A 13,105-nucleotide genomic window follows, 5' to 3' on the forward strand; every position below is an offset into this window, starting at 1 on the left:
TGTTGTTAATTAAAAGATACAGCAAGAGCCAAGGGCCCAAGTGCTTGGCCTGCACCCTATCATGGCATCAGGGCCCAGGAAGGTCCAGTGGGTGTATCCTTCTTCCAAAAGCTTACACCTTACTTGAATTCAAATCACATCACCTGTAAATTTCTATGCTAAGTGCTTCTGCCTGGGCTGGCTCTTCTCAGATGTATCCTGCCTGGATCAGAGAATGCCAAGGGGCACACCAGGAGGTCAAGGGCTGCAGCACCCAGGAGCCCAGATATCTTCAAGTTTCCCTTTCTTCTTCACAAAGCATGGAACTTTAAACCCTATGTTTAGAACTCAAATAAATTTTTATGTTAATAGCCAGTGAAATTGAGTGTTCAGATATGCACTGATAGCTTCCTATATGCCAACAGTCCTGAGCACAGAGGGACAGAGCAGGAGCAATGAAGACCAACAGGCATCCTGGTGGGAGAAGACAGGAAGCAAAGATGATCTCAGGAAGCAATACAAGAAGAAGCTAACAGTGAGATGTGACAGGAAGTGAGTTGGGAGGTAAGGTAAGGCCTCTCTGCAGGGGAGACATGACCCCATGTCTGAACACCTGCTGGAGTTACACGGTCTTACATCCCACTTACTGGCTGTCTAGCTGAGACAACTTACTTGAAGCCTCCATTTCCTTACTGGATTAATGCGAGAATTATATTAAATTATCCAAGTAAATTAAATAATCCATATAAATTAAATAATCCATGCAAATGAAATGTTCTATTCTTAGGAGGAAATGTATGGAGAAGAACAACATCTTCACTCATGGTAACCTTGTTTCAAGCGAGTCTCTTGAGTTTATTCAGCTTTACAGGTGAGGAAGCAAGTGTTGCCCCCTCACAGGCAGATGAAGACATGAAGCCTCCCAATGAGCATCTACCTCGGACAGACTTCCTGGCATCTCGGCAAGTCTTCTGGCTAAAACCAGCGCCATGATGCTAAACATAACAACTTTTATGGTGTAAAAATATTTGGTTCAGAGCTTAATAAAGGAAATCACCACTATGTAGCTCTTTCCATTCCCAACCTGTCACAGGCAGACACCAAGAGATCGGATGGGGGGTCGTTACAGTAACTTAGGTAGAAATGGTAGTGCTCCAGACCAACTCATCACAAACTTCCAGGAAACTGAAAGGGAGGGAAGCCTTCCCAACTCATTCTGTGAGACCAGCACTGGCCTGAAACAAAAATCAAACACATTAAGAGAAACCCACAAGCTAATCTCTTGAATGAATATGGATGCACAAATAATAAACAAAATTTAGCAAAATGAATTAACCAAGATATAAAAATGAAAATACATCATAACTAAGTGGGGTTTATCCCCAGACTGCAAGTGTGTTTTAATACTTGAAAATCAATGTAATTACCACATTGATGGTCAAAAAAAGAGAAAAGCCATGATCATTTCAATAGCTAGAGAAAAAGCATTTGATGAAATCCAACATTCCATTCCTAATTAGAACAACAACTCTTAGCCAACCAGGAACATGCTCAAAATTCAATAAAGGGCATCTATGAACAACATGCCACCAACATCATACTTCTTGTTAAGAGAGAGATTGTAGATAAGGATGTCTGCTCTCACTTTCCTTGTTCTAACCAGTGCAATAAGGAGAGAAAAATGAGAGTGAACATTCACATCAGAAAGAGAGACATAAAGCTATCTTTATTCATAGATTATATACCATTACCTAGAAAGTCTGATGGAATCTACCCAAAAAGCTACTGAGTGTGAGCAATGTAAACAAATATGATAGGGTATAAGATCTGTATGTAAAAATCAAGTGTATTTCTATATATTCACAATGGGAAACCAGAAATTGAAATTTTTAACAACATTGTTTAGAGTAGCATTAAAATATCAAATACTTAGGAATGAATCTGAGGAAAGACTTACAAGACCTGAAGGCTGTATACTACAAAACATTGCTAAGAAAATTTAAAGAAGACCTAAATAAGTGGAGAATACATCCGGTTTATGGATCAAATTACTCATTATTGTTAAGATGCCAATTCTCCCCATATTGATCTATAAATGCAATGAAATCAAATCAACCCCCAGAAGGTTTGGGGTTTTTTTTGTTTTTAAGAAATTGACAAGCTGATGCTATGGAAATTAAAGGATCTAAAATAGCCAAGACAACTTTGAAAAAGAACAAAGTTGAAGAACTAATATTACTTGATTTCAAGACTTATTATAAAGCAATAGTCACCAAAACAATGTAATACTGGCATAAAGCAATCAATGGAACACACCAGAGAGCTCAGAAATAAAGCCACACAAATACAGTAAACCAACGTGGGACAAAGTAGAAAGGCAATTCAGTGGAGAACAAAGAAACTCCAACAAATGGTGCTGGAACAACTGGATATCCACCTGCAAAAAAAATATGAACTTTGATCCACATCTTGCAAAATGGATCCTAAATGTAAAATCTAAAACAAATAAAACTTACAGAAGAAAACAGCAGAATAATCTTTGTGAACTTTTGTTAGGCAAAGATTTCTTAGACAACAAAAGCATGATCCATTAAAGAAAAATTGACAAATCAGACCTCATCAAAATGAAAAATTTCTACTCTTCAAAATACAGTTAGGAAAATGAAAAGACAAGTCACCATGGGGAAAGAATTTTAAAATCAGAATATATAAAGAGCTCTCAAAACTCCATAACAGGGGTGCTTGGGTGGTGCAGTCAGTTAAGTGTCTGACTCTTGGTTTCAGGTCAGATCAGATCTCAAGGTCCTGGGGTCGGGCTCTGTGTGGAGTCAGCTCGAGATTCTCTCTCCCTCTCCCTCTGCCCCTCTTGCTCATGCTCTCTCTAATAAATAAATCAGTCTGAAAGAAAATTGTATTTAAAAAAAAAAAAAACTCTGCATAATAAGAAAACCATCTAATTTTCAAAGTGAACAAAAGATTTTAACAGACATTTCACGGTTGCCTGGCAAGAAGGGCAGAGGACGGAGGAAGGGAAGCATGACAAAGGGGCCTGAGGAAACTTAGATGGTGGGCGGATACACTCATTATCTTGACTGTTGGTGGTGGATTCCTGAAGTATGGGTACACCCAGTGTTATCGTGTTCTGTACTGTAAATATGCAGCTCCTTGTGCGTCAGTTCTACTTTAAGAAAGCCATTACAGTCTAAAATACTTACTGGGAGCAATGGACTAACACTGTAGGGGCAAAAGGAATCAAGGTCAGGAAGAGGTGAATATGGCCAGAGGACTGCAAGGGAGCATCAAGGAGACGGGGAGACTTTCTCTAAGCTTGGCTGAGTTCGGGAAAATGGAAAGGAGGGGCAAAGAAAGCAGATGGAGAGAAGGAATAGCGATGATCACGCCGGACCAGAGCTGTGAGATGCAGAACCACAGGGAGCCAAGCTGAGCCAAACATGAAGTTACAGGGTGTGGGGGCCCTGCTAAGGGCTCCAACACCAACCACAAGTCTGCTGGTTAAGAAGCAGTGAGACTGACGGCAGAAGAGCACGTGCGCTTGTGAGTGTTCGATGAAGGAATGAGCACACAGATTAGCTGCACGGAGAGGGAAAAAAGGCAGAAAAAAATATATGATTTTCCTGTTTCTAGACTACAACAAATGGAGTGCTAACAGAAGAATGGGATCTCCACTGCACTAAAGCGGGCCCACGGACTCTGAGCCTCTGACTCTGCTGAACATGACATCCCAACAGTTACTCAACTTGCCAGTAAGAGACAAGACAACAAAGAGACCCGAAGTCATATATGGGGTACAGCAGACCAAGGCAAAGAATCTGGAAGGACACAAAGTACGAAGAGCCACGGAAAAGAGTAGGCCGGCCACAGCCAGGATGCAGTCAGCACGCCTCAGGCCCGGTGCTATGCACTCACACGTACATCAGGCTGGGCCTCCGTGAAGCAGGCTGGTGCATTACCTCATTCTAAAAATGGCACCACCAAGATCAGAGGTCCGGTTATTTTCCCAGGGCCACCTGCCTGGGCAAAAGCAGAGCCGGGAAGCACATTAAGGCCAATCAGATGCCAATACTCAGGCCCGTCTCACTCCATCCTGCTGCCTCTTGGAGGTAACAGGGCAAATGAATAGAGAATGTTCAACCCAACATTAGCCTTACAGGTAAGTCTATTTTCCATTTCCAGTAAACATGCATCACCCAGCTGTAGTTTATAAGGAAAAACGCAAACATTGCTACTATGGAAATCAGTGATGGTAAGAAAGTTTCAACTGTCGTGTTTACTCAGTGATGAATAAAAGTACTTTTTATTATAAAACACTGAAGTTCGCAGACAGAATTTTAATTTACCTGCAATCTAGATTTAAAGTTGGCAGTGGGCATGGTCAGGGAGACTGTGGCATAAAAGCTGAGTCACTCTTCTCTACCCCAGGGGGCTCTGCCTTCTTCCTCGGGCCTCCATTCTCACAGCACCTCCACAGAGAGGCCCCTGACCCGCTGACCTCTTCTCCCCATCGTTGCTGACCACACTTGCTCTTTACTCGTAGCTACTGACATTATCTACATTATATGATTATTTATTATCTCTCTCTCCCCTCGCTCTCCCCCCAAAACCACTACCAAAAATAGCCCTCATGGAAAACCCTGCCCGGTGCCTGGTCTGTAAAAGGCGATCCATCAGGAACTGTGGAAAGAAAGGGCCAATCCCACAAACTCACATCTTTACGCATCTTGTGTTCTGCTGCCTGAATCCTCTGATCCATTTCCTCTTCCAACTCACTCAGCTGCATGGCTGCCTTGTCCTGGGCTCTGAAATTCAAGAGGGTGCACACCTTTTCACTGCAACCTGCAGAGACCACTTCAACCTCGTCTCTTTCAACCCCTATGTTATAGATGAGGAGAAACACACTATTTTAAATAATATTTCCTATTCTTCCACATCATAAAACAGGATTGGCACTTTGACCACTTGGGTGTAAAATAACATTAAAACTAGATATTTAGTAAATGGTATAAATTAGACAAAATAGTGTTAACCTAGATTGTGGCAAAGAACAGCTAAAGATATCAAATCACTGGGAAGCTCTCGATAAATTCTGAAAATCCTTTTTGCTCCCACAACTGAGTGACAATCCTGGACCAAAAAAAAAAAAAAAAAGAACCCCACAGCAAATAGATCTTTGGATAGAATTCTGAAATGCTTATAGAAAACACACAATGTTATATGCTACTGTGAGAAGGGGATAAAAGGAACCTCAACAATTATTTCTAATCAGCTTCCTAAAGTTCTAGAATAAAAATAGTCTTTACATTGTAGAAAAATTCTGTTTCCTTTACTAATCCCCAAATCACCTCTCTACAGATGAAGAGCACACTGATTTGCCAAAAAGTTAGAAATGGGAACATGTCATTGAGGAGAGTTGTGGCATAGTTTTCCTGAGCAACTGGCTAGTATGGAGACATCTGTCACTCTATAATGGTCGAGGCTGCAGATTAAACCCTAAAAAATGTATTTTTTATTCTCTCTCTCTGATGTATGTCCAATTATCTAAGTTTCTCATTCATAAGTCTTGCCTATTAAACTAGATGGCAAGAGCCGTCACGGGATTTAGAGGGTCAATGACATAACATTGATAAAAAGTAGACAACAAAACCTAACATGGGGCGCCTGGGTGGCTCAGTGGGTTAAAGACTGTGCCAGGGTCCTGGGATCGAGCCCCGCATCAGGCTTTCTGCTTGGCAGGGAGCCTGCTTCCCTTCCTCTCTCTCTGCCTGCCTCTCTGCCTACTTCTGATCTCTGTCAAATAAATAAATAAAATCTTAAAAAAAAAATAAAAAAAAAAGAACCTAACAGAAGATCTCCTGTCTTCCAGTTTGATGGCTCCGGGACACCATTTTTCCTGCTTTCCACTTGCTGGCTCCCTTGTTAACATGGTCTGTGCATACATCACTTTAATTTCTATATAAAGTGCCAAGTGAGTCCTGAGGGGTGGGGATAAGGCCCCAAAATAAAATTTTCCCCTTGTGTTTTCTTCATTCTTACCTGACAGCCCGCCTGAAGAGATGTTAACCTCATTTGGAGAGTTAGCTATTTCTGGTTCGTTTATAAATACCTGCTATATGACATCTAAGAACTACATATCTCCACAGAAAGTTTGTTTGGTTTGCTCAACTCTAGGACTATAAAACAGCCAAGTCCCACATCCCTCCTCCTCCTATTACCATTTTTCCAACCGCTCCTTCTCGATATCCAGTACTGCTCCTGAATGTGTTCTTTCTGCCTTCCTCACTTCTGAGCAACATTTTTTTTTTAATAAGTCAGGTATAAGTCTATAATGACACCGTGTTTGCCCCAACAATTCCTAGCTCATAGTGAAATGTCTGGTGTGATGAAGACTGTCCACTCTATCCTAGTCCAGGGCTCCCATCCAGACACTGCCCATCCTTTAGGTCCAAGTGCAGAGTGAAAAGATAGAGATCTGCCCCCATCCATAACCCCAGGTGAGGGTGATGGTCCTCAGGTAAGAACAAAGGAGAACTTCACAGTCATCACGGAAGCACCTCAGTGAGGTCTCTGGTAGTTGGGACAGAGCCTGACTTTGGCTCCCACTCCAACAGCTGAGTAGCAGGGAGGAGACAAGCAGGAACACAGCTCAGCACAGGTAAGACATTCCCTTCTCAGAGGGACAGCAGCCTGGCTGGTGATGATAACATGAAGAACGACATTCTTTTTTCCCTTGTGGGTTTAGATGGTACTATCCTTAAAGGTCACATATAAATTCGTGTGTGTGTGTGTATGTGTGTGCATGGAAGCTTGTCTGTTTTAACAGATATTCCTGGACACTCTAAAAACTCAATAAGTGGGTCTGTGAATCACCCCTAGTTTACAGAATTTGGAGTTCATACGACCGCCCTACTCTCCTATTGAAAACCCCAAAAGACAAATTTGAGAGAAAATTTCAGAGTCAGGAACTGAAATGTTCATGATGCCTCTACTCTCGCATGACTCCTGAACTATAGAAAGTCCTATGTAGCATCAATGTTTGAAAACACTCCTATATTTTAAGTCCCTTCGCTTAAACTCCAAAAGGTTAACTAGATAGCTTGATCATCAGGTGGAAGGAAAGAATAAAGAGACCGAGGCATACCCTCTCCTGCTCCCTTGCAGGTGGGGTGCATCCTATCAAAGGGGCCTTTACAAGTTCTGGGCAGAGGCCAGCAGGACACGCCCCACACTCAGAGACACTGGTGAAATGGCCACCACCAAAAGCCACTACGGGGCAGAACAGCCAGGAATTATAACAAACAAAATGCTCTCTTTCCCACTAAAGCCAGAGGACTGCAGTCCTTCTGGGGAACAAAGAGGCTGACGTTTGGACTGTAACACATGTAATCCCTTCCTCTGCCCTGGGCTGCTGGTCAGACCAGTAAGATATCCTATGTAAACCAGCTACGGCTTACACAAGCCATAGGACAGTATGGGCTTACAGCTTTCTGTCTTCCAGTACAGGCTGGGTGAGGAAGGCCAGAGACAGGAGGAATCCCACCACTGAGCACACACCATGTGGTCAGCCTGGGGTGGGGCTCCACCCGGGACATCATCTCCTGGGCCTCCACACCCTGAGAATGTGGATGTTTACACTCTCGTTCTGCAAACGCAGGAACCTGCCCAACGTCACACACCGGCCCATGACCAGGCCAGGCTTCAAGGGCTGTCCTGTCTGCCCCTCCAGATGAGACATTTCCGGTAGGCTTCAAGAGGATGGATATACAGTAACAAACCTGTCAGAACTGTTCTGGATGGAATCACTGGTCTTGAAAAGTTTATAGGATAGGATCACGGTGACCTACTAATGGACTGCTGGCGGTCCTTACAGCATCCTCCCGACTAAGCCTTCGTGCTGGCCCAGCTTAGGAAGCTCCAGATGCCCGAGGTTCAGGAAGTCCACCCACATCATAATGGGATCGTGCAGTTCAGTCCACATGCCTCCTGGACACAGAGCCAGTTAAAAGACTCCCCTACCACTCAGAAAGGAAGGGCTTTGGGGCACCTGGGTGTCTCAGTCGGTTAAGCATCTAACTTTGCATTTTGGTGCAGCTCATGATCTCAGGGTCATCAACTCGAGCCCTGTGTTGGACTCCACGTCCACATATGAGCCTGCTTAAGATTCTCTCTCCCTCTACCCCTCTGCCACACCCCCACTCACATTCATTCTATCTCTCTATTAAAAAAAAGAAGAAGAAGAAGAGGGGTGCCTGGGTGGCTCAGTCGGTTAAGTGTCTGCCTTCAGCTCAGGTCAGGATCCGAAGGTCCTGGGGTCGAGCCCCATGTCAGGCTCCCTGCTCAGTGGGAAGCCTGCTTCCCCTTCTCCCACTCCTTCTTGTGTTCCCTCTCTCACTGTCTCTCTCTGTCAAACAAGTAAAAAAATCTTTAACAAAAGAAGAAGAAGGAGAAGAAGAAGAAGGAGGAGGAGGAGGAGGAGGACGACGACGACGACGACGACGACGACGACAGACAGACAGGAAGGAATTCAATACCTCTTCACTGCAATGGCCAGGTTTTCCATTTCTGTGCTCTGCAGTTTGATCTCACGGATAAAATTCCTTATAATATGCTCGTACGACTGAATTAGTCTTGGCTCCACAAGGTTGATGTTTAGATACAAGGTACTAACTTGCTCTTTTCTGAAAAAAAAAAAAAAAATTAAAAGCTAAATTAAACAAAGTAAAAAATAAAAAGGCAAATTTTCAGAATACTTTCAGGAATGAGACACATAAGTACCAAAAAAAGCAACAATAACAGAAGGACCAGAAAGGAAAGAAGAGCAGGCAGGCAGTGATGCTGTGGCACTACCCTCCGTACTACTTTTTTTTTTTTTTTTTAAGAATTTGTTTATCTGACAGAGAGAGAGATCACAAGCAGGCAGAGAGGCAGGTAGACAGAGTGGGGGAAGCAGGCTCCCCACTGAGCAAAGAGCCCAATGCAGGGCTCTATCCCAGGACCCTGAGATCATGACCTGAACTGAAGGCAGAGGCTTTAACCCACTGAGCAACCCAGGTGCCCTCTCCATACTTTTAAAATGGAACAGCAAGTTTATTATTTTCTAGATGTATTGAGGTATGACTGATAAATAAAAACTGTATATATTTAGGTTTCCCAGTCATGATTTAGTGTTAGAAGATGTAGACTGGTGAGGGAAGAGAAATGCATAGAGAGGGATTGACAGGAAGGGGCATTGTTTCGTTATTACTGCAGGTATTTTTTTTTTTAAGATTTTGTTTATTTATTTGACAGAGACACAGGGAGAGGGAGGAAAGGAGCAGGGAGGTGGGAGGGGGAGAAGCAGGCTTCCCCTTGAGCAGAGAGCCCGATGCAGTGCCTGATCCCAGGACCCTGGAATCACCACCTGAGCCGAAGGCAGACGCTTAATGACTGAGGCATCCGGGCGCCCCTTGCAGGTATTTTTTTTTTTAACAGAAAGGTAAATAGGGGGCATCTGACTGGCTCAGCTGGTACAGCATGTGACTCTTGATCTCAAGATCATAAGTTCAAGCCCCACACTGGGCATGGACCCCACTTGAATGAATGAATGAATGAATGAGTAGAAACAGAAATAGAACTTGAAAAAAGAAAGGTAATAAGAGGTACAGGAAAAAAAGGTAACCATTAAACTGATGAATAACATTTCCCACTAATTCCTGATAAGACATATTTCAGCCTTTATGATCATAAGAGTGAATGTACCTGTTATTTTATAGTCAGTTAAAAATTACTTCATATAAATTCACATGTATTTATATGTGACAATCCTAGCTGTCATTATTAACTTTTATTAAAAGACATATATTCCAGGGTCGTTTCAAAAGAAAAACTGGGCAGCTCAGCTGCTGGAGGAAAAAGGAGTGAGTCAGTGGGGCTAGCAGTGCTCCTGATTCAAGTTCAGTGGCTGATACCCTAAGGGTACAGAGAGAAGAGTCTGTGAAGACACAGGAAGGTGGACATCAAAAAGCTAAGGAGACAGGCCTCATCAAGAACAAACCCCACAAGCAACTTGATCTGAGACTTCTAGCCTCCAGAACTGTATGAAAATAAATTTCAGCTGTTTAAGCCATCAGTCTGGTATTTGTTACTAGAAATTCCTAGGCAACCACAGCAAACAACAAAAGGTCCAAGGTCCCAGAGTGACTTAGTGGCAGAGCTGGGATTCCACTCGCTGTCTGAAGCTGAAGACCACATGATTCGCCAGAACGTTATTTTGCTTCCTAATTGTGTTAAAGCATCTGAGCCGTGGCAGAAGAAATGGGATCCAAAATTAATTCACAGAACTACAAAACCCTGAAAAATGTGAGGTATATATTAATCTAGACGCTTAGTTAAGCATGGCCTCAAGGTGTGTCTGTGAGCTATAAACTCCCCCAGGTTTACGCTTATAAATAAACTTCTCTGTCTGTGCAGAGGCCAATTATGATTGAAAAGAACTGTTCAAGTGAAATATTATTAATAAAGCTGCAGGATTAAGTCACTTCATTTGATATAAGGTGCAGGAAGCGGCCATCATCCTTCCCATCAGAGCTGAATACAAACATAAGTTGCAATAGTGAGCTGTATTTACTGGAGCAGTAAATAAAACATAACAAAAATAGCTCATTGAACGCGGGGCTACATCTTTGGATTGCTGTCTTCTCAGCCTGAGCCAGGCCCACACATAAGCAACCATGTCTAAGGGACCTGCAGTTGGCATTGATCTTGGCACCACCTACTCCTGCGTGGGTGTTTTCCAGCACGGGAAAGTGGAAATAATTGCCAATGATCAGGGAAACCGGACCACCCCAAGTTATGTCGCCTTCACGGACACGGAACGATTGATCGGTGATGCTGCGAAGAACCAAGTTGCGATGAACCCCACCAACACAGTTTTTGATGCCAAACGCCTGATTGGACGGAGATTTGATGATGCTGTTGTCCAGTCTGATATGAAGCATTGGCCTTTCATGGTGGTGAATGATGCTGGCAGGCCCAAGGTCCAAGTAGAATACAAGGGAGAGACAAAAAGCTTTTATCCAGAGGAGGTGTCTTCTATGGTTTTGATGAAAATGAAGGAAATCGCAGAGGCTTATCTTGGGAAGACCGTTACCAATGCAGTTGTCACAGTACCTGCGTACTTCAATGATACTCAGCGTCAGGCTACCAAAGATGCTGGAACTATTGCTGGTCTCAGTGTGCTTCGCATCATCAATGAGCCAACTGCTGCTGCTATTGCTTATGGCCTAGACAAGAAAGTTGGAGCTGAAAGGAACGTGCTAATCTTTGACTTTGGAGGTGGCACTTTTGATGTGTCCATCCTTACTATTGAAGATGGGATCTTTGAGGTTAAGTCCACAGCTGGAGACACCCACTTAGGTGGAGAAGACTTTGACAACCGAATGGTCAACCATTTTATTGCAGAGTTCAAGCGCAAACATAAGAAAGATATCAGTGAAAACAAGAGGGCAGTTCGTCGCCTCCGTACTGCTTGTGAACGTGCTAAGCGTACACTTTCTTCCAGCACCCAGGCCAGTATCGAGATTGATTCTCTGTATGAAGGAATCGACTTCTATACCTCTATCACCCGTGCCCGGTTTGAAGAATTAAATGCTGACCTGTTCCGTGGCACCCTGGACCCTGTAGAGAAAGCCCTTCGGGATGCCAAGTTAGACAAGTCTCAGATCCACGATATTGTCCTGGTGGGTGGTTCTACCCGTATCCCCAAGATTCAGAAACTTCTCCAAGATTTCTTCAGTGGAAAAGAACTGAATAAGAGCATCAACCCTGACGAGGCTGTTGCTTATGGTGCAGCTGTCCAGGCAGCCATCCTTTCTGGAGACAAATCTGAAAACCTTCAAGATTTGCTGCTGTTGGATGTCACTCCACTTTCTCTTGGCATTGAAACTGCTGGAGGAGTCATGACTGTTCTCATCAAGCGTAATACTACCATTCCTACCAAACAGACGCAGACCTTCACTACCTACTCCGACAACCAGCCTGGTGTGCTTATTCAGGTGTATGAAGGTGAGCGTGCCATGACCAAGGACAACAACCTACTTGGAAAGTTTGAACTCACAGGCATACCTCCTGCTCCTCGTGGTGTCCCTCAGATTGAGGTCACTTTCGATATTGATGCTAATGGTATCCTCAATGTCTCTGCTGTGGATAAGAGCACAGGAAAAGAGAACAAGATTACCATCACTAATGACAAGGGCCGCTTGAGCAAGGAAGATATTGAGCGCATGGTCCAGGAAGCTGAGAAGTACAAAGCTGAAGATGAGAAACAGCGGGACAGGGTGTCTTCCAAGAATTCACTTGAGTCTTATGCATTCAACATGAAAGCAACTGTTGAAGATGAAAAACTTCAGGGCAAGATAAATGATGAAGACAAACAGAAGATTCTTGACAAGTGCAATGAAATCATCAACTGGCTTGATAAGAACCAGACTGCAAAGAAGGAAGAATTTGAACACCAGCAGAAAGAGTTGGAGAAAGTCTGCAACCCCATCATCACCAAGCTGTACCAGAGTGCAGGGGGCATGCCAGGAGGAATGCCTGGAGGCTTCCCTGGTGGTGGAGCTCCTCCCTCTGGTGGTGCCTCCTCTGGGCCCACCATTGAAGAGGTTGACTAAACCAACCTGAGAATAAATAGGTTGAGCATTGTTCCACACACAATATTCAAAGGACCCAAATTTGTAGCAAATTCCATGGCAGTTGTAACGTTGAGCTGCTATAGCAAAAAAAAACTGGGCATTCTTGATACTTGAATATGGAATATGTGCACAGGGAAAGGAAATAAACATTGCACTTTATAAGCACTGTATTGTTAAGTGGAAAATGCAATGTCTTAAATAAAACTGTATTTAAAATTGGCACCAAAAAAAAAAAAAACATAACAAAAATACACTTGGACTGTCCCATGCAATTTCAATGCATAACAGGATCATTAACTTCTTGCCTTTTGTCAGTTATTGATCACCAGCAAGATACAAAACATAAAAACTTTCTCCTTAATAACAACCTGCCTGTGAGATGGCTATTAAGATACTGTCACCTAGAGTCCTTGCTTCTCGACTAACAGCACAACAAAATG

At 43.3% G+C, this 13,105-nt stretch overlaps 1 protein-coding gene and 1 long non-coding RNA gene across 2 annotated transcripts; one reads left to right on the forward strand and one right to left on the reverse strand.

The window, feature by feature from the left end:
• Positions 1-4,704: 4,704 nt before the first annotated feature.
• Positions 4,705-8,685, reverse strand: LOC116862727. Its single transcript, XR_004381685.1, has 2 exons — positions 8,526-8,685; positions 4,705-4,796 (listed from the first exon to the last, which is right to left on the reverse strand). It is a non-coding gene; the product is annotated as an uncharacterized LOC116862727 (long non-coding RNA).
• A 1,975-nt stretch (positions 8,686-10,660) lies between these two features.
• Positions 10,661-12,903, forward strand: LOC116862726 (heat shock cognate 71 kDa protein-like). Its single transcript, XM_032850097.1, has one exon. The coding sequence runs from the start codon at positions 10,704-10,706 to the stop codon at positions 12,642-12,644; it is 1,941 nt and encodes a 646-aa protein (XP_032705988.1). The 5' UTR covers positions 10,661-10,703; the 3' UTR covers positions 12,645-12,903.
• Positions 12,904-13,105: the final 202 nt, after the last annotated feature.

This window comes from Lontra canadensis, unplaced genomic scaffold (assembly GCF_010015895.1).
Source record: "Lontra canadensis isolate GAN:19392208 unplaced genomic scaffold, GSC_riverotter_1.0 scaffold310, whole genome shotgun sequence".
NCBI classification, from domain to species: Eukaryota; Metazoa; Chordata; class Mammalia; order Carnivora; family Mustelidae; genus Lontra; species Lontra canadensis.